A 19,871-nucleotide genomic window follows, 5' to 3' on the forward strand; every position below is an offset into this window, starting at 1 on the left:
TTAACTCACGGAACAGCGTTCTGACAATGTAAAATATACAAATACAAGGACATTAGGCCAATAACGAACCAGCCGAGCCCAAACTTACTCTTTAATTCACGCACGGAGCGGCATTGGATGTTTCTGAAAATGAAAAATATTCAAAGATAAGGACAATACAATATGCCCATTATCCTATAATAGCGAAGAATAATAATAATAATTGTCCGATTCATATATATAAACTAAGGTATTGTCTTTGTTATATAAGACAAATATTTGATAATAAATTTTTAATTTTCAATTCTACCTAAATCTTGTCATTCTTTTTTGTTTCTTTACTGTAGTTTAGAAACAATGTCAATATCAATATGAAAGACATGCTATCCTCTTTTCTCTTTTGTAAATTTGAAGGTTTAATTATTCGAAAGAGATGGAGCATAATGGCAACACAAGGAAATAGTGAAATACTGTTGCTTTTTGTAACGTGGACACCCATATGTTTTATTCTATACTTTATCTTTCCTCTTTGATGATATGGAAAATCAATGCTTGAACGACTAGCCATTTGTTACTTTCTATAATCATTGTTTTCTTTAATTTGCTGGCGCTTAAAAAAATATTTTACTTGAATAATTCTCGTAGTAAAAAAATGTTGTATATGTAGGATTTCTGAAAATAGCATGTAAAATTAGGATTGAGTGGTATGGAGGGGTAATAAGCTGTCTTTTTTTATTATTAACAACGCCAATAAAATAGAGAAACATAATAGAATCAACTATATAAAATATACTTCCAAATAGACTGGATTAATATATAGAATAAAGATTTTAGTCTCCCCCATTCAGTCCCCTAGTAGTCTCCCTAACAACCTTTCTTTTTTGTTCTCCCACGTGGTCAAAATTCACCATCTTCAATCTCCTCTTAGAAAGAAAAATAAATAAATAATTCAGCACATCCCAAAACGCACCCTGTTCTACTCCTCTACTGCTCACCACCAGCTACCCACGATGTCGAGATTCGGCGAGGAGAGAATGGTGCACCGTTGAGATCTAGCGAGGAGAGCATGGTGCACCGTGCACCGTCGAGATCTGACGAGGAGAGCGTGGTGCAGCGTTGAGATCCGATGAGGAGATCCGGTGCAATCCGGCGCAATCCGGCGAGGAGAGTGTGGTGCACCGTCAGAGGGGATCCATGCTAGCCTAGCGAAGGTTGTCAGAGTGCAGCATATAAATACTTCGTTAGTTAGATATGAATACTTCATTAGTTAAATAGAAATGCTTCATTTGCTAGAGATGAATACTTCATTTGTTCGAATATGAATGCTTTATTTGTACATTAATTAGATATGAATACTTTATACCTTTAAATATGAATAGTGTTAGTGTCAGGTGTGATTACTTATTATAAATAAAGACTTTAAGTAAATTGAAGAGGTCTTGTTATGAATACTTTATTAGTTAGATATTAATACTTCATTGTATAGATTTGCTGTAGTGGTCCCCAATCTTGGCAAATGTCACTTTCAGACGGTTGCGGTTCCCAATCCGGACTATCAGACGTCGTCAGCGGCCCCCCTGGTCATTACTGGTCCCCCCCTCCAGTTTGTGTTTACATATAATGAATATTATAGATAATAAGTATAAATACTATAAACTCGCAGGTATGAATACTATACGTTTTGACGATGAATAAAATCGCGTTAACCCTGCTCATTGGCGGTAGTTACTACGTGCGCGTCAGTTAGTGGTCCCCCATTGTACTTTTTTTTTTCTTTTAGTGCAGAGGACAGATAGGAGACTGAATGTGGGGTACTGTTAGTTGCTTCCTAATATATATACTAACATATTAAATTATTGTACAGTCTTGGAGCACCGTTGTTAATAAATTAATATCATTCAAAATAGCTATGGCTTTTTGTGATAGATGGACTCAAATACGGTCTCTGACTTTTGCCTATATATGCTGCATGTACTCTATGGCTTGGAATTTCATTCCATTTGTAGCCTTAAAACATTTGTTAATAATTTCTTTTTATTTTATTTTTTTCAAAATAAATTGTTAATTTTGAAAGCATCATGACAAAATCAATTGACTAATTAATTTGAACTAATGATAAAGTCACGAGTAATTTCATCAGAGTAATTGCCCTTATAAAGAGAGAGATCAGAATGAGGATAGTTGGAGAATGTGATTTGGGAACCAAATTTATTTTATTACTTATATTCTTTTCTTTTTTGAGGTACCTTTTCCTTTTGATATTCTTTTCTCTTTTGTAAATTTGAAGATTTCTTTATTCGAAATAAGTGGAGCATAATGACAAATAAGTGGAGCATAATAGCAGACATGGAAATAGTGAAATACTTGTGATTTTTTTAATATGGACACCCATATGTTTTCTTCTTTAATTCATCTTTCCTCTTTGATGATATATAAATTCATTGCTCTACTTCATTTCGTAGTATATATATCTCATTTTGAGAGCAAAATAAGTCCAATATTAGATATAGTTCTAGGTTTTATTGATATCTTTTTGTGATGAATTAGTTTTGAAACGCCAAAATACAATTAATATCAAATTTTCCAGATAAGCTTGCATTTGTTTATTGGTTGCAGTAAATCATTTTTATAGGATAGCGAAAATATTTAAGGTGTCTTTAAACCTCTCTATAATATCAAGTTGAATTTAAATTATTTCTAAAATATTCATCTCATCTATACTTGTGTGCACAGTTTATTTGTAATGATTTTATTTTTACACCAGATCATTATACAATAATTTTGCAAGAGAAATAATGGTATTTCAAAAACTATTGTAGACGTGGGATTGCTGAAAATAGCAAGTTAGATCCAGGAATTCTAAAATATTATATGTATGCACAATTGCTTTTATAATTAAGAAATACAAACTATTTAACACAAGTAAAAACTGTTGTCAGTTTCATGCTGATTGCAGTTGCATGGTACATAGAAATTATAGTACGCATAACTTTCCTTGGTTGACTAATATATTTTGTTTTGTGAAAGGCAGGATGATATATATAGAGTAAAGCTAGCGTGTGACATGCTCACCAAGAAAGTTTGGTGAGCATAACTCCAAAAGTATATCGGATCGACGTCAAATGCCAAATCCAAACCGTTGAAATCCATGTACTTCATGAGTGATGCATATACATGCAAAATTTTGAAAGTTTCGAGTTTATTTGCTACACGGTCAAGTGGTCAAAGAAATAATAAAAATTGAATATATAAAATAACTTATAATAAAATGTTCATTTCTTTGACCACTTGACCGTGTAGCAAATAAACTCGAAACTTTCAAAATTTTGCATATATATGCATCACTCATGAAGTACATGGATTTCAACGGTTTGGATTTGACATTTGATGTCGATTCGATATACTTTTGGAGTTATGCTCACCAAACTTTCTTGGTGAGCATGTCACACGCTAGCTTTACTCATATATATATATATATAGAGGTTGGCTAAGATCAAAGTGGTAGTTCCTGAGCTTTGGTGCTACCAATTCGTTTTTTTAATTTTCAAAGTTCAAAATGTCGATCCGAACCATTCAAGTTGTTCTCCATATTAAATTGTGCTTGGAGACCAAATTTTACATTTTTCTGAATTTTTTTACTATTTATTAAGCCACTTTGAAAATCGTTGATCCAACGGTGGCTTAACAAAACAGTAAAATCAGAAGCCACCGTTGGATCAGCTGTTTTCAAAGTGGCTTAATAAATAGTAAAAAAATTCAGAAAAATGTAAAATTTGGTCTCCAAGCACAATTTAATATGTAGAAGAACTTGAACGGTTCGGATCGACGTTTTGAAATTTAAAAATTGAAAAACGAATTGGTAGCACCAAAGTTCAGAAACTACCACTTTGATCTTAGTCAACCTCTATATATATAATATATATAACTATAGTATTTTTATTTAATATGTGTAGATTATTCTAACATTTAAAAAAAATTGAAAGTTTTGCTTGTCCTGCATATATATAAAAGAAGAGGGATCCGATTACACCCTTTTTTGGTGACACCGAATTACACTTTCCATTTTAAAAGTTTTCAAAGTCCAAATAGTTGATCCAAACCGTTCAACTTGTTGGATATGCTAAAATGTGCTTGCATATCAAATTTTACATTTTTTGGGATTTCTTTACTATTTATTAAGTATTTAACAAAATCGCTATATTCAGACCGTTGAATTTTTGTACCCATCTTAATAAATAGTAAAAAAATTCAGAAAAATATAAAATTTGATCTGCAAGCACATTTTAACATATTCAACAAGTTGAATGGTTTGGATCGACTGTTTGGACATTATAAATATAGAGTGTAATCCGGTGTCACCAAAAATAGATGTAATCGGATCCCTCCTCTACATAAAATTCGTAAACATTTAAAACAATTACTTTTGAAACATTAATTATTGAGATAACAAGTTATAATTTTTCAGGCTTGCAATAAATTATTACTACAACATCCATTATAAACGTCTCACTCTTGAAAACACTTCTAGTGCAGGTCATAATTAATGAACCATTTCTCCAAAACCTAATTAATGAAAGTAAGCAAAAACATATAATGAAAGAAATTTAGTTCCAGAACAACATTCTCCAAAACCTAATTAACAATCATATTTTTTTATGAATTTAGGAAGACCTGACTTTCTCTGAATTCCTTGTGCAATTCGTGGTTCACTGTTAGACCTTTATTTCAGAAAATATTTTTTAATAATGCAAGGGCTCTGTTGTAAATTAGTATTTTTATTTTCTTATGCATGAAGGTTCAAGGTTATGTATGTACAATAATTAGACGAGGGACCCACAGTAATGATCAATATAAATACAAATGTTAAAGATTGTTTTGTTTTGTTGAACCAAAACTCTCCCATTCACGAAAAATATTAATGGAAGAAGCCCAGATAGACGTTGCAGGTCTCGTAACCTCTCTGCAATGTCAACTCGACACACTATGGGGCAATGCGAACAAGGCTGAAAACTTCACTATCTTTCGCACACCACATTACATTTCCCAAAGCAAGAAGAAACTCTTTGAGCCCTCTGTCATCTCCATCGGCCCATTCCACCGTGGTCAACCGCACCTCCAAGCCTTGGAGGAGCAAAAAAGGCGGTTCTTGCGGGATTTGTTGTCCCGTGGGGACAATATAAGTTTGGATCTCTGTATATCAGAGATGAAGTTGCTAGAAACAAGAACACGGAGGTGTTATAGTGAGATGTTAGATGATCTTAACAGCCATGAATTTGTCGAGATGATGCTGCTTGACGGATGCTTCTTGCTCGAGTACTGCCTCAAATCTATCGACGGAAATTGGAATCCAATTCTTGAGATTGGCTGGAAAAGTAATTTCATAAAAAGTGATTTGGTACTTCAAGACAACCAAATTCCGTTCTTTATAGTTGACAAGTTGTACGAGCTGATTTTCAATCAAGATCATAGAATGATTTTTGTTAAATACATTCCTTATAATTTGTTGCCCAATGATTCCGTATTTCCAGACATTCCAACTGAAACTCCAGACACCATAGACTCCATAATTGCAGACCCTCCAGCTGAAATTCCAGACTCCACAAACTCCACAATACACTCAAAGCTAGATAAAATTCCAGACCCTCCACATGAAATTCATCATTTGGTCCATCTCTGTTACCACTGTTTAGTGTCCAACCCAGAGGAACCACTTGTATTGATTTCCACAATGTTCAGGGCCAATAGTTTGATTCATCAGTTTCTTTCAAGGGTGCTCAAAAGAAGATCTCCTCATTCGACATCTCGGAGCTTGTCAGTGCCATTGCCAAATTCGTCCAGGAATATATCCTCGATGTTGATCCCTTCTGCCATGGCGCTGAAACAAATGGGCGTGAAATTCAAACCAAAGAACAACCCGAAACATATGCTCGACATATCATTTGAGTATGGTGTCATAAAAATCCCTACACTAAAATTCCATGATACCACTAAGTTTATTTTCGCAAACCTTATAGCATTTGAACATTCCAAATATGGCAAAGAACATTCACCCTTTACAAGCTTTGTAGTATTTTTGGATAAACCAGTCAACACAGCAAAGGATGTGACAATATTACAAGAGTGCGGAATCATTGAGAACTGGCTAGGCAGTGAAGACGAGTTGACTCAATTCATCAACCAGGCCACCGAAGGTACAACTTTTAGCAGAAATCACTATTTGGCGGAATTATACACAGAAGTGAACAGATACGCTGAATCAAGCTGGCACAGGAATCGAGCAAAATTGATTCGTGATTACTTTCACAGTCCGTGGGCAACAATTTCTGTCGTGGCTGCTATCATACTTCTAGTACTTACATTAGTACAATCTTTCTTTGCAGTTTTTGCATACTTCCATCTCCCGAACCCATGATACTTTAACTTCCAGTACTATTCAGAGCTTCTAAATTGAACAAGAAAAAAGTGATGTTATCATGTATGCTACGTTTTTCTTACAATGTATGTTTGGAACTTGAAAGGAGTTATTTCTTAATTTTTTTTTTTCTTCCTTGTTTGTCAATTGTAATTCCTTTTAGTGTGGTCTCTTGTATGTCTTTTGTTTTTATGATTTGCTACGAAGTTTTATTCATGAGTACCTTGTAACTGTAACTGTGCACTATATATCTTTGGTTTATTTTGCATTGTTTTTGTGAAAAGTAATACATAGATCTATTTATTTCCAATTTCACCTCTTGAAACACTCTTACCGCTGATATTATTTTAATATCCAATATTAAATAAAAATAATACAAATGTCCAAGTAGTCTTGAGAATTTTAAAAATATCAAAACTGCCAAAAATTTATGCAGTTGAAATTTTCGGCGGCCGTATAACATGAGTTTGTTTTATGTCCCAAACTCTTTTGTATATTTATGATTTTTATATTTAATTTGAAATTTTTATCATTTATTTATTTTAATATTATAAATATTTTATATATTTTTTTAAAAATAGATGAAATATTATATAATTTGATTTATTAGAATGATTGCAACAAATAATTTAGATCAACATTTTTCGAGTTGGATATTTTGTGGATGTAAGAAAAATTAATTAGATATTCCTTTGTGTTATTGAAAAAAAAAATAAAAAATGCTTTTGATGTGAGTAAATAAAGAAAATATTGTTGTCCTTCTAGTGCAATTAAATTCTAAAATATTATATCTATTTTAAATTTCTTTTTTAAAAGAAGTAATTTCTATGACAAAAGTCAGATTTTTTTTTCCAAAAAAGAAGGATCACAATAGTTTATGTATTTATCTAGAAATGACTTTTAAACCATAATTAATAACTCAGAATAAAATTATATATTATATTTTATACAAAATGACTTTTAAACCATCTACTTTCGAAGAAATATACAAATTATTTCTTATATTTTAATAGAAAAAATAAAAAAAATCATAAACTTTTCTAATTAAATAAAAATCATAAATATACAAAACAATTTCTTTGTTATTTTCGGCAGCCCAATTATTTTCTCAGCCATCGAAATTTTTGACAGTCTTGGCATTTTTAAAATTGTTGATAATACTTGAATATTTATATTATTTTTTATTTAATGTTGGATATTAAAAAAAATCGGCTCTTAACGGCTTGCGGCAGAATCTCATTTCCCCCAAGAATAAATTTATCGTACTAAATTTCTATCAGTAATTAATCATCATTTAAAATATTGTTTTATCAATGTTAAAACAAAAATCTAATTATTTATGATAGTACTTAAGAAATAGAAATAAAAAACATAGTATGGTAATAATGCTATTTAAAAATTGTTCTTGATTTTCGGATCTGAGAATTTATCATTCACATTGGAATATAATTTTACATAGCACAGTTTCTTCTAATTGAACTAAGTGATTTAACAGGTGGAATGAAAGATTCAATAAATTATTAAAAGGGCAGTAGCATAGTCTCTGATCTGAAGTCCGTCTCATCTGTTATAATAACAAGTCGTAAAGCAAAGGTTTTCCTTTAGGCCTTTGTGTTTTCATTTGTTGCATGTACTGCATACCTTGCCTTCTTTGACCCTCCAGTCTGTACCGGCTTTGGTACCAGAGTTCCACTGTTCAATAACCATTTCTTTTACCTTTAATACGAGAGAAATGAGAACAAAAAGGAAAAACAATGAAATATTGCTATACATGACTTTGAGTTTGAGTTCAATAACTTACTTCGCAATGTCCTCTGTATTGCACTAAATCGGTCAACTAATTTGTACTTAAATTGGTCAACATTGGCCTTGGCACATTTACCAGTATTTAACTCAATTAATTGGATGAGTTTGGGTCAATATTAGTACTGTAGTGCAAAATAGCTTTTTTTTGTGTTATGTAGTTGTATTGTGCTATATTATTCTGAAAAAAAATAGAAGCAAGAGTTTCTTTATGATTGGGCCCCAAAATCATTAGAAAGAGGAGCTACTTTATATCCATTGCTTGTTTTTGGAGTTATTTTAAGTCTCGTCTCCAATTTTATATATTGAAGGAAAAGAGAATGTAGCTGGTACGCTACTCTGATTGATGCAGAAAAGACAACGGTGCTATTCTCTGCTACCCAAACAAAATAGGTTTGCACATAATCTTTGCTATTAGCATTGTTATTGCTACTGTTGTTATGTGGTAATTATTTGTAATGAGCACAACCTAGTTTTACTTATTTTTTTAATCCAGATGTTGTTACTGTGCATATCAGTGTAATCATATTTTGATTGGATTTGAAGGTGTAAATGTATGTTAATTTTGATTTAGAATCCATTTGGAATTTACATTTTTGCTCTGTTAAAAGAAAAAAATGTTGTATATAATTCTTGTTATGTTGTAGCAATTTTTTTTTTTTTATATTTTCATGACTTTTAGCGGCGTTTTTGAAGCGCCGGGAAAAGTCCTATTTTTTTATGCGACAGGGCCTTTGGCGGCGTTTTTCAACGCTGGGAAAGCCCATTAAACGCCGGGATAGTTCAAACAATTCTGGCGAACTTTGGAAATGCCGGGAAAAGTAAAGTTTCGGGCGGCACTTTGGAAACGCTGGGAAAACCTTGGGGAAACGCCGGGAAAAGCCTTTCCCGACACTTGCATTCCCGTATTTCTTGTATGTTTTTGGTGGCGTTTTTAAGTGCCGTATTTCTTGTAGTGATCATTGGTTTCCTTTACGTTGTGTGTATTATTCAAATTTGAAGGTTGTTTTCAGCACCTGTGTAAAGTCATGCAATTTGAAATACGGTCCCATTGAAAATTTAAGTGAACGACTCAATTTGAAATACGGTCAATTTGAAATACGACTCAATTTGAAATACGGTCAATTTGAAATACGGTCACATAATTTAAGGAATAATTTAAGTGAACGACTCAATTTAAATTTCAGTTATTAACATATTTAAATTAACTAATTGATCTCCGATCAAAAGAGTCTGATTCAGCCCATTTAAATTGATTTTTATTAAACCCTATTGATCACCTCCCTCTTTTAATTGATTTTAACCCCCCCTCCAATTATGTCTCTCTTTTTTTGAAAAGCATGGTAGTAGCTACCAGCATAAAAAATAAAATAAATAAATAAATAAATAAATAGTCCCTATAGTCCCATGCAGCTCAAGCACGCAGACAAATCATTCTCTATATCTCAAAGTGCTGCTAGCTCATGTGGCATCATTCTTTTCCTCCCTCTGCAGTACTTGATCCACATAGCAGCTTCCTCTCCGATCCTTCTACACAACAGCTCCGGTATCACATGTTTTCCTCTGAAAATTTTCTCGTTGCGTTGTCTCCACAGTGTCCAGATTATACACAGAAAGTGCGTGGCCCATTCCTTCTTAGCCTTGGCTGTTAGGCTAACACACCTGATGGAGTTATCCCAAATCTCCTCCATTGTGTCACCTGTTCTCATCAAGCGAAATCCATGCAAAGCACTCATGGTTCTCCAATTATGTCTCTCTCTGGCACATATCTCTCTTGGTTTTTATTCAATTCAATTAAATTCAATTTAACGAGATGAAACCTTCGATCTAAACAGTTAATTATATGAAATCCTTATTTAAAACCAACCCTTCCCCATGCAAATCTTGCAACCCGATTTGAACTTCTTTTGGTCAAAGGTATTTAAATTATACTATATTTATTATGGATTCCTAGTTTAATAAATTTAAATTTAAACTCTAATATGCAATTTCATAAGATCCAAAATTCTAATGAAAAATGAGAAGTTTAAATTACGTTAGCAGCTCGAGAGGAGTCAGGAGATTTCTGCATTTTTTTTTTCTTTTCTTATACCTTTTATCTGTGTGTTTTTTTTGGTCGCGAGTCAGAGAGACAGAGACACGAGCAGGTTTGTAATTTTTTTTGTTTTTTGGCGTTTCGTTCGACAAACATAGAGAGAGGGAGAAAGAGCTAGGGCAGCGCGCATTTAAATAATTAACAAATTTAAAGCTTACAAATCTCATGAAAGCAAATTTGTATTAATGTAGATTACGTCATATAGTAAGGAGAAAGTATTAACAAGTAGATAATACGAAGATAGTATTAACAAATTTAAGAAATCAAATATGAATGATGAAATCATTTGTAGCAAAAAAAAAATACAACAAAATTCTGTGTTAAATTATTGAAATAATATTTTACATCCCCTTAAATTTAAATAATCAAGCATCAGTCTTCATACATGGTTTTAATAGATCCTTCAAAATAAAACCAACATTATCAATACATGCAAGCAATAAAGTCCATGCTATGCAAATACCAGATGTAATGAAAATAACAGATATATATGAAATATAAATATGTTATACTAAAAATGACAAAAGATAAATGATCCCGAAAGCACGACAAATGGCATCCTCAAAATGGCCTATGACTGATTGGATGTCTCCCCTGCACTATCACTTTGATTGGGCTCATCCTTCTCCTTAATCCAACGACTCCTACCCTCGGGGAAGTTCTCAAGCTCAGGACATTCCACATATTCTATGTACTTCAAATTCTTAAATGAGCTCCTCAGCTCACCCCATTTGGTTTTCAAATTCTTCAAGATCTTGAGACGCAGTTTCTCCACTTCCCACCTTTCATCGTTCGTACTTTTTGTAAGCTTTCCGCCTCTAATATATAATCTCTTCAACTTTTTTAGCTCTGCAGGGTTCAACAACTCTGTTGCCTCAGTTTCTGGATTCTTTGGTAAAGAGTCAATGAGTTTCTTATTATTGTCCTTATTTCCTCCCCATATGATGGCCAGTACCCAAAGGTTGTCCAGAGGTTTTAAGCCACTGGAATCTTCGAGAACTGAATTTCCGGTGAGACTGGTTAATTTAATTACAAGTTTATATCAAAACTTCATATCATCTAAGGTAAGATAATATTTGATTTCCAGACACATTTTAATATAGAGAATATGTTGAACTTTTCAGATCGAATGTTTGACCTTTCTAAATGAAGATATGAACTTGAAGTAGAACGGACACTTTACTTCTCAAAGAATGATATCCTAACTCTCTCTCTCTCTCTATATATATTTTAAATATTTGTATGGAGATGATAATGATACGATAAAGTTTAATACTTTCTTAAATTTGAATAATACAAATTAGTTGTATTTATTACAGTTTTCTTCTTTTTGCTAGTTTTTATTGGAAACACAAAACGGGATGTCAACCACACTATTTTGTCGTTTATCCAACCAGTAGCGTATTCGAAAGGACGAGTAAAGATAAGATTTTTTTTTGTTAACTTTTTGGGTACAGGGAAGGAAAAAGATTGTTTTTCTTTATCATAATGGGTACGGGTATGAAAATACTACTACCTGATCCGTATAGTACCCATTGACATCTCTAATCTTGTGTTAGTTGTATTCATAAAGAGTTTTGTACAAAGAGGTGTCATCCTATCCACTAGAAGTTTATAATCATCATCTATTCAATTAACTAGGAATTAATTAATAAAACATAGCCAACCGAAAACCAAAAGAAGAAAAACAGCATGAGTACGTTTAAATCGAAGATAAGAGGAAGATCAGAAGGAATTCATATCATCTAAGGTAAGAGAATATTTTAGTACAGATCCGGACCATCCGATTTGTTTTCACATAAATATTAAAGAAGATATATATATTCTACCTCAGTACGGTTGGCAGCTCATATTCGCTGAACTAATAATTAATTTGCTGACCGCTATAATTAAGCGCCATGTACCTCTGGGCGATGGTCAAGCGGATGCTCAGTCCAATTGCTAGAATAAATTTAATTAATTTCTGGAATGCCACTTAATCTCTTATTAGGTGCTGAAATCATTTTTCGAGAATTATTATCCATCATTCTTAGTTGGCAGTTGACTTTATTTTTTGGTTTATGTTTTGTTTACATTTGAATGTGATCCTAATTACGTGGATCCAACTAAATACAACTTATCTAATTTATAATTGATATTATACATTATATCAATTGTCAAGATGAAAATGACAAGTTGTATTAATTACTACATTTCTCTTTAAACAATTAAAATTTAAAACTTGTTAAAACAAAATATCTAATTAGACATTGATAACAACTTCCACTTTTTGTATATCTTGTTTTCTAATATATAAATTGTTATGTTTATCTAATTAGCAAGATATGTGTAATATACGTGACAACATGTTTTTAACATGTTTTTGCATATATGGTTGTCATTCGTTAATGAACTATCATGGTTTGCACATGCTTAACGCGTAAAGCGCCATGTACCTCAGAAGATGTACGTAGACTCCGGCGATGGTCAAACTGATCGATGCTTAGTCTAATTGAAAGAACAAATTTAATTAATTTCTTGAATGCCTGTTTGGTGTTCAAATCTTTGTTCGAGAATAATATAATTATCCGTCATTCTTAGTTGGCAGTTGACATTTTTTTATTTTATTTTATGTTTTGTTTACTTTTGTGTGTGATCCTAATTAATTACGTACGTGGATCCAACAAAATATAACTTATATAATTTATAATTGATATTATACATTATATGAGGTTCAAAATGACAACTAAGTTGTATTAACTACATTTTCTTGTAAACAATTAAAGTTTAAGACTTGTTAACACAAAATATCTAATTACACATTGATAACAACTTTCATTTTTTATATATCTTGTTTCCTAATATATTAATTGTTATGTTAATTTAATTAACAAGATATCTTTAATTAATATACGTGACAACATGTTTTTGTTGAATTATTTACTTTTTCAATTTAACCTTTTTTTTTAATTATATCGCATTAAAATGTTTTCCATTGTAGTGTATCAACATCAAAAGATCAAAGTGGTATGACCAAAGCCTTGGTGCTAACCATTCATTTTTGTAATTTTCAAAGTTCAAATAATCGATCTGAAGTGCTTAATATGTTCTCAATATTAAAATGTGCTTCGAGACCAAATTTTACATTCTATGGAAATTGTTTAATATTTTTTATGAATATTTGAAAATCACTGTTTTTCATTTTTTTTTATTATGAAAAACGGAGATTTGGAAATTCAATTATTTCTCTCGGGCGTATGAAACAATAAAATCACACAGATAATAGTTGACGTAATTCATCAGTATTTTTGCATTATATTTTGAAATTAAAGAGACTGGTGAATTTAATTACTGAATTTATATCGAAACATCATATACTTTTTAAGATAATTAAAAAAAAATGATCAGCATTGGCACACTACTATTTCTTTTTCGTGAAAATTTAGTTATGAATTTAGGAAGACATAACTTTCTCTGATTTCCTTGTGCAATTCGTGCAATTCGTGCAATTCGTGCAATTCGTGTGCAATTTAGGAAGATATATATAACTTAGACCTTTATTTCAGGAAAGATTTTTCAATATTGCAAGGGCTCTGTTGAAAAGTACCGTTTTTATTTTCTTATGCATGAAGGTTCAAGGTTATGTATGCACAATAATTAAAAGAGAGCTGGTGAAGGTCCTATCATTCTCCAAGCTCTATATTCCAGCTCAGCGTGATGGGGCCACACAAGTGATCAATATAAATACAAATGTTAAAGGGCGTTCTGTTCAAGTTGAACCAAAACTCTTCCATTCACCAAAAAATATTAATGGCAGAAGCCTCATTTCTGTCAGAATCAATGCAACTGACACTCGAAACATTAAGGGGCAATACTGTTGGGATAAACTCAGCAATACTGCACTGCTTTGTGACAGTATGCAAAGGATTGAAGAGAGAATAATATTTTTCTGAATAGAAACAACGCTTTATTTCCTTTCTCTCTTACTCAATTACATAGAGTTCTACAGTATTTAAAGCAATACAATGTTCCTAAAATAAACACCCACAACTTCCCTAAATTAAGCACCCACTACACAACATGCTAAAAATAACTAACCACTACGCTAACTAGTCCGAAAATAACTATGCTTAAAATAACCAATGCCCAAAATAACCAATGCAGTTTTTTATGCTGTTAAAAACTGATTTGTACATGCTTTAATCAATTTGAATTAATTTTCAACACTCCCCCTTAATTCAAAATTGATTATATCAAGTTTGATTCTACAAAGGCCACGTCCACCTCTGCCTTGAGAGGACTCCCCCTTTCTGTAGAATGTCCTTTCATCTCCTTTCTCCTTTGATCTGAACTTTGCTTCATGGGTCTGCAGTGATCCCATGAGTTCATCAAAGGAATAGGTTAAAGGATCCTTTGATTCTTCAATTGCTGCCACCATGTGATCAAATTTTGGTGCTACGCTTCTCAGCACCTTTTCCACCATGGTTTGCTCTAAGATGTTGTCTCCATATGCTCGAATTGGGATGACAACGATCATAACTCTTGAAAGAAAAATCTGCATTGATTCTTCTATTTTCATATGCAACAAATCTCCGTGTAGGATTTGTCGTTTGATTGCCACAACTCGAGAACTTCCCTGAAATGCCGTCTTCAAGGTTGTCAATGCTTCTTTAGCCATTGTTGCTGCTGCAATTCTTCAAGGTTGCACACCAAACTCAATTACATAGAGTTCTACAGTATTTAAAGCAATACAATGTTTCTAAAATAAACACCCACAACTTCTCTAAATTAAGCACCCACTACACAACATGCTAAAAATAACTAACCACTACGCTAACTAGTCCGAAAATAACTATGCTTAAAATAACCAATGCCCAAAATAACCAATGCAGTTTTTTATGCTGTTAAAAACTGATTTGTACATGCTTTAATCAATTTGAATTAATTTTCAACAAATACGAGTGAGGGAAATAACTGCACCATCTTTCGCACACCACATATGATTTGCCAAAGCAAGAAGAATCTCTTCGAGCCCACTACCATCTCCATCGGCCCATTCCACCGCGGTCAAAAGCACCTTCAAGCCATGGAGGAGCAAAAATGGCGGTTCTTGGATGGTTTCTTGTCCCGTGGGAACCACATAAATTTGGCTCTCTGTATATCAGAGATGGAGCAGCTAGAAGAGGAAACATGGAAGTGTTACAGTGAGACGTTTGATGATCTTGACAGTAAAACATTTGTCAAGATGATGCTGCTTGACGGATGCTTCATCCTCGAGTACTTCATAAAATTGTGCAACACAGATTGGGATTGTAGTGAAGAGGTTGGTTGGAATTCTTATTTCATAGATCGTGATTTGCTACTTTTAGAGAACCAAATTCCCTTCGCTATAGTCAAGAAGTTGTGCACGATTGGTTTTCAACAGGATGCCAATTTGATGAATTTTGTTACTAATCATCTTGTTCAAATTTTTAAAGTCCGCAGAGTCTTAAATACGTCCATAGACTATCATATACAAGTTCCAACTGAAATTCATCATTTGGTCCACCTCTGTTACCACTGTTTAGTGCCCAGCCCAGAGAGACCATATGTATTGAGTTCCAAATAATTTAATCTCAATGGATTGCTTCAATGGTTTTGTTCAATGCTGCTCAATGGAAGATCTCCTCATTCAACTTCTCAAAGCTTGTTAGTGGCATTGCCGAATTCTACCGGGAATATATCCTTGAGGGTGATTACTTCTGCCACTCCTCCTCCGACTTCTCAAAGCTTGTCAGTGGCATTGCCGAATTCTACCGGGAATATATCCTCGAGGGTGATTACTTCTGCCACTCCTCCTCCGACTTCTCAAAGCTTGTCAGTGGCATTGCCGAATTCTACCGGGAATATATCCTTGAGGGTGATTACTTCTGCCACTCCTCCTCCGACTTCTCAAAGCTTGTCAGTGGTATTGCCGAATTCTACCGGCAATATATCCTCGATGGAGATAACTTCTGCCACTCCTCCTTCGATTTCTCAAAGCTTGCCGAATTCTACCAGGCATAAATCCTCGATGGTGATCCCTTCGGCCACTGAGCTTAAACAAAAGGGCCTGAACTTCAAACAAAAGAACAACCCAAAACACATTCTTGACATATCATTTGAAGACGGTGTCTTGAAAATCCCTAGACTAGAAATCACCGATGACACTAAACCTATATTCGCAAACCTTCTAGCATTTGAACATTCCAAATATGGCAAAAAGAATAAACCCTTTACAAGATATGTAGCATTTTTGGATAATCTAGTAAACACACCAAATGATGTGACAATATTACAAGAGTGCGAAATCATTGAGAACTGGCTAGGCAGTGAAGAGGAGGTGACTCTTTTCATCAACAATGTCACCGAATATACTGATTTTGACGGTGATCATTATCTAGCAGAATTATACACAGAAGTGAACAGATACATTGGATTAAACTTTCACAAGCAGCGAGCAAAATGTATTAGGGATTACTTTAGCAGTCCGTGTGCAACAATATCTCTCATTGCTGCTTCCATACTTCTAGTTCTTACATTTGTACAAGCTTTCATTGCAGTTTATGCCTACTTCCTTCCCCCAGCCCCCGGCCCCGCCCCGATCCCATGAAGAGGACTTGGCTCATTTCCTCCTTGTTTGTAATTCCTTTCAGTGTTCTATATTCTCTGTCCTTACTTTTTATGATTTGCTACGAGTTTTATTCAAAAGCACCTTGTATCTCTGCACTATATATCATTGGTTTCCTTTACTTTGTTTGTTTTATTATTCAGTTTTGAAGGTTATTTTCAGCACCGGTTACAGGTATGCATTGTATATTCTGAGAAACACGGCAGTTGCTGCCAAGGTGATTTTCACTACATGAATGTAACCCTTTCCTGGCGCTCACAAATGCCGTCAAATACACTACTAAATGTTTTTCCCGGCGCTTAGGCAAACGCCAGAAATATCTCCGTCGGCAAAGCCCAATCCCGGCGCTTACAGACACCTATGCCGGCGTTTATGAAACACCGTCCGAAATACGGCTTTTCCCGGCATTTGCAAATGCCATTGCAAATCTTTGACCTTTCCCGGCGCTTCCATACCCTTTGCCGGCATTTGAAAAACGCCGGTAAAAATTGAGAAACTATTTTTAAAAAAAAAATTCCTGGCGTTTTCAATTGCCGGTAAAAATCACAAAATTATTTAAAAAAAAAATGCTGCTACAAAAGCAGCGTACTGTACTGATAAGTAAAGCAGCATACTGTAGTGTACTAAAAAAATGCTTTTTTGTTCTTGTCAATAAACAACTTTAAATTAGTTGGCTACGGAAAGATTTATATATCATAATTATAATTTATACATAAAACAGGCAAGCATCATCTCCACTGGATTTACAACAACATAAGAGACAAAAAGATAAATTGATGAGACCAAAATTTAATTCTTATCAACTATAAATTAACAGCTATTGAATCTTTGAGTGATGCCTCAGAAGTTAAAAGCCTCCCCCACACTGAAAAACCAAAAGTTTTATAAACTGCCTTAAGTGACTTAATACAACCAAAAAGTTTCAAAATAATATATCTAAGGAAAATTAGGTACTTCACCAAGGTTTCGAAGAACATTCTGGCACAGCGCTTTCTAGTCTTCTTTTCCAAGATATTGTTCAAATTAAGAAATATTATCATTTTGACCTTCTATGTTATGGACTACATGGAAGTGCTTTCCCAGGTACTTTACCTTGCCCCAGCAACATATTAATTTCTTCATTACTGGCTAATTAGAAAAATGAAAAACAGTACCAATTTCAGCACAACTGGGCTGCTGCACTGAAATTTTCATTTAAAAATTGAGAAGTCATCATAGAAACACAGATCATATGAAATTAGGGAAAGGATTTTTATAATGCAAACCCATCTAAAATCAAAACACTATCAAGATTAGTTAAATATCAATAATTCCTTAGATTGACCTAGCAGACCAGCTGTTCCGTTCTCTTTTTTCTGAATCTTCAAATTAGAAAGAAAAAGGGAATTAACAGAGAAGCAATACCAACTAGCATTACAACTGTCAGTACAGCAATTTAGTGGTACTTATACCGGCTTAAGAAAGATTTTGTGAATGCAGATAGAATCTTTGAATGAAACTCACTGATGGTATGAAGTTCCTTCCATCATATCATGAACATTCCTAATAAACTGCAAATAATAAACAAAATAACAGAGAAATTAAAAAAAGTATATTAAAACAGAAGTTTAAAGAAAATTGTAGTAAATGGAGATTGTTTTTTTTTTGAGATGAAGCCCGTAGGCATATATTAAGAAGAATAAAGTTCCTATTACAACTTACTCCTAGAAAATTAAGACAACCTTACCTTAGAAATTAATAAGAAAACCTACAAATTATTCTACTTGACCCTCAAGCAGGCATTGCACTTTCCCGACTTGATGCAGGAAATAAAAGAGATTTGTAGGGGTGTACATGTAACTTTTCCCCTTTTTAGATCTGACAACTATCTTCCCTTCGCCAGAGTTTGTTAATTCTCCTCTCTTTTCCTCATAGCTGCTTGCCTTGGTCACTCTCTACTCTCTCACACTCCCCTCGTTGTCCGCCTGGAATTCAAAAAGTACAGAATCTATTCTATCTTGCAGGTGTTCTCTCCCAAATGCTTGACCCGGTAACCCAATAAAGCTTCCACCCGTTCGTCTTGCCCAATTGGCCAAACAGTGCGCTGGTACAATCATCTCTCTGTTCACGTGTTTCAGGCGAATTGTTTCTTGCAATCCTCTGAGTTGATGAATACACTGCATCGCTGTTTCTGCCGCTGACCAGTGTGGGAGGTCTGCCAAAGACTCAGATTGTACCGTTTTGACGAGGACTTTGCAGTCTAACAATATGGTACACTTTCCTTGACCGCGGCCGTTGAGGAGCTGAAGTGCATGCAACAGGGCTGTAGCTTTAGCTTCGAGAGGACTTGCTGCAATCACCTCCAACCCTTTGGCAGTAACAAGCTTTCCTTCTATGTCAAACAGAAGGACTCCTATTCCTCCCTTTCCCGACTGATCCCATGAGCCATCCACCATCAATACCGAATTGTCCCCATCCAGCACTATTTTTTCTGTCACTCTTCCCGTCAACGTCCCCCCATTATTTAGTCCCCCTGTAACTCGCATACCTTTCAACTGTCTAATTATAGAGATTGGATCCCCCTTCTTTCCTGCAAATACCGCCTCATTTCTTGCTTTCCAAAGACCCCAAATCAAATTACACATGTCTACAATTTCGGTTTGGGAGAGGTTTGTTGTGATCTGCAACATTGCTTCTGGAAAGTCTAATGGCAAGTGGTCCACCCTCAGTGCGAACTGTGATAAGAACCAGGTTGGCCGTGCTACCTCACAGAAGAACAGAATATGCATAATGAATTCATTTTCTAATCCACATCTGGGGCATGTGGGATTAATGTTATTGATCCGGTGATGTAATGCTGTTAGTGTTGGTATTCCATCATGGACCGCTCTCCACAGAAATACTTTCACCCTTGGTATGACCTCCTTCTAGGACCAAATTTTCTCCCATAATTCCTTCCTAGCAGGTCCATAGAC

General features: G+C 34.0%; 3 protein-coding genes and 1 long non-coding RNA gene across 5 annotated transcripts in view; 3 read left to right on the forward strand and 1 right to left on the reverse strand.

Annotated features, from left to right (window-relative positions):
- Positions 1 to 6,659, forward strand: part of LOC144556575 (UPF0481 protein At3g47200-like) — a 24,539-nt gene extending 17,880 nt beyond the window's left edge. The window contains exon 2 of the mRNA XM_078304962.1: positions 6,501 to 6,659. The gene's annotated coding sequence lies outside the window, so the exon portion shown is untranslated. The remainder of the gene's footprint in view (positions 1 to 6,500) is intronic.
- On the forward strand, positions 4,876 to 17,038 carry LOC144556934 (UPF0481 protein At3g47200-like). Of its 2 annotated transcripts, XR_013512522.1 has the most exons (2): positions 4,876 to 6,597; positions 16,986 to 17,038. XR_013512522.1 is itself a non-coding variant. In XM_078305441.1 (1 exon), the coding sequence occupies exon 1, from the start codon at positions 4,898 to 4,900 to the stop codon at positions 6,389 to 6,391; it is 1,494 nt and encodes a 497-aa protein (XP_078161567.1). In that variant the 5' UTR covers positions 4,876 to 4,897; the 3' UTR covers positions 6,392 to 6,659. The 2 variants fall into 2 exon arrangements, 1 of the variants encoding a protein (XP_078161567.1); XM_078305441.1 differs by lacking the exon at positions 16,986 to 17,038 and having other exon boundaries at positions 4,876 to 6,659.
- LOC144556666 (UPF0481 protein At3g47200-like) lies at positions 16,321 to 16,899 on the forward strand. Its single transcript, XM_078305055.1, has one exon. It carries the CDS (start codon positions 16,321 to 16,323, stop codon positions 16,897 to 16,899), a length of 579 nt encoding a protein of 192 aa, XP_078161181.1.
- Positions 17,039 to 17,673: 635 nt separating the features above from the next.
- Positions 17,674 to 18,320, reverse strand: LOC144556459 (uncharacterized). Its single transcript, XR_013512460.1, has 2 exons — positions 18,200 to 18,320; positions 17,674 to 17,782 (listed from the first exon to the last, which is right to left on the reverse strand). It is a non-coding gene; the product is annotated as an uncharacterized LOC144556459 (long non-coding RNA).
- Between the last annotated feature and the right edge of the window lie 1,551 nt (positions 18,321 to 19,871).

This window comes from Carex rostrata, chromosome 7 (assembly GCF_964058835.1).
Source record: "Carex rostrata chromosome 7, lpCarRost1.2, whole genome shotgun sequence".
NCBI lineage: Eukaryota > Viridiplantae > Streptophyta > Magnoliopsida > Poales > Cyperaceae > Carex > Carex rostrata.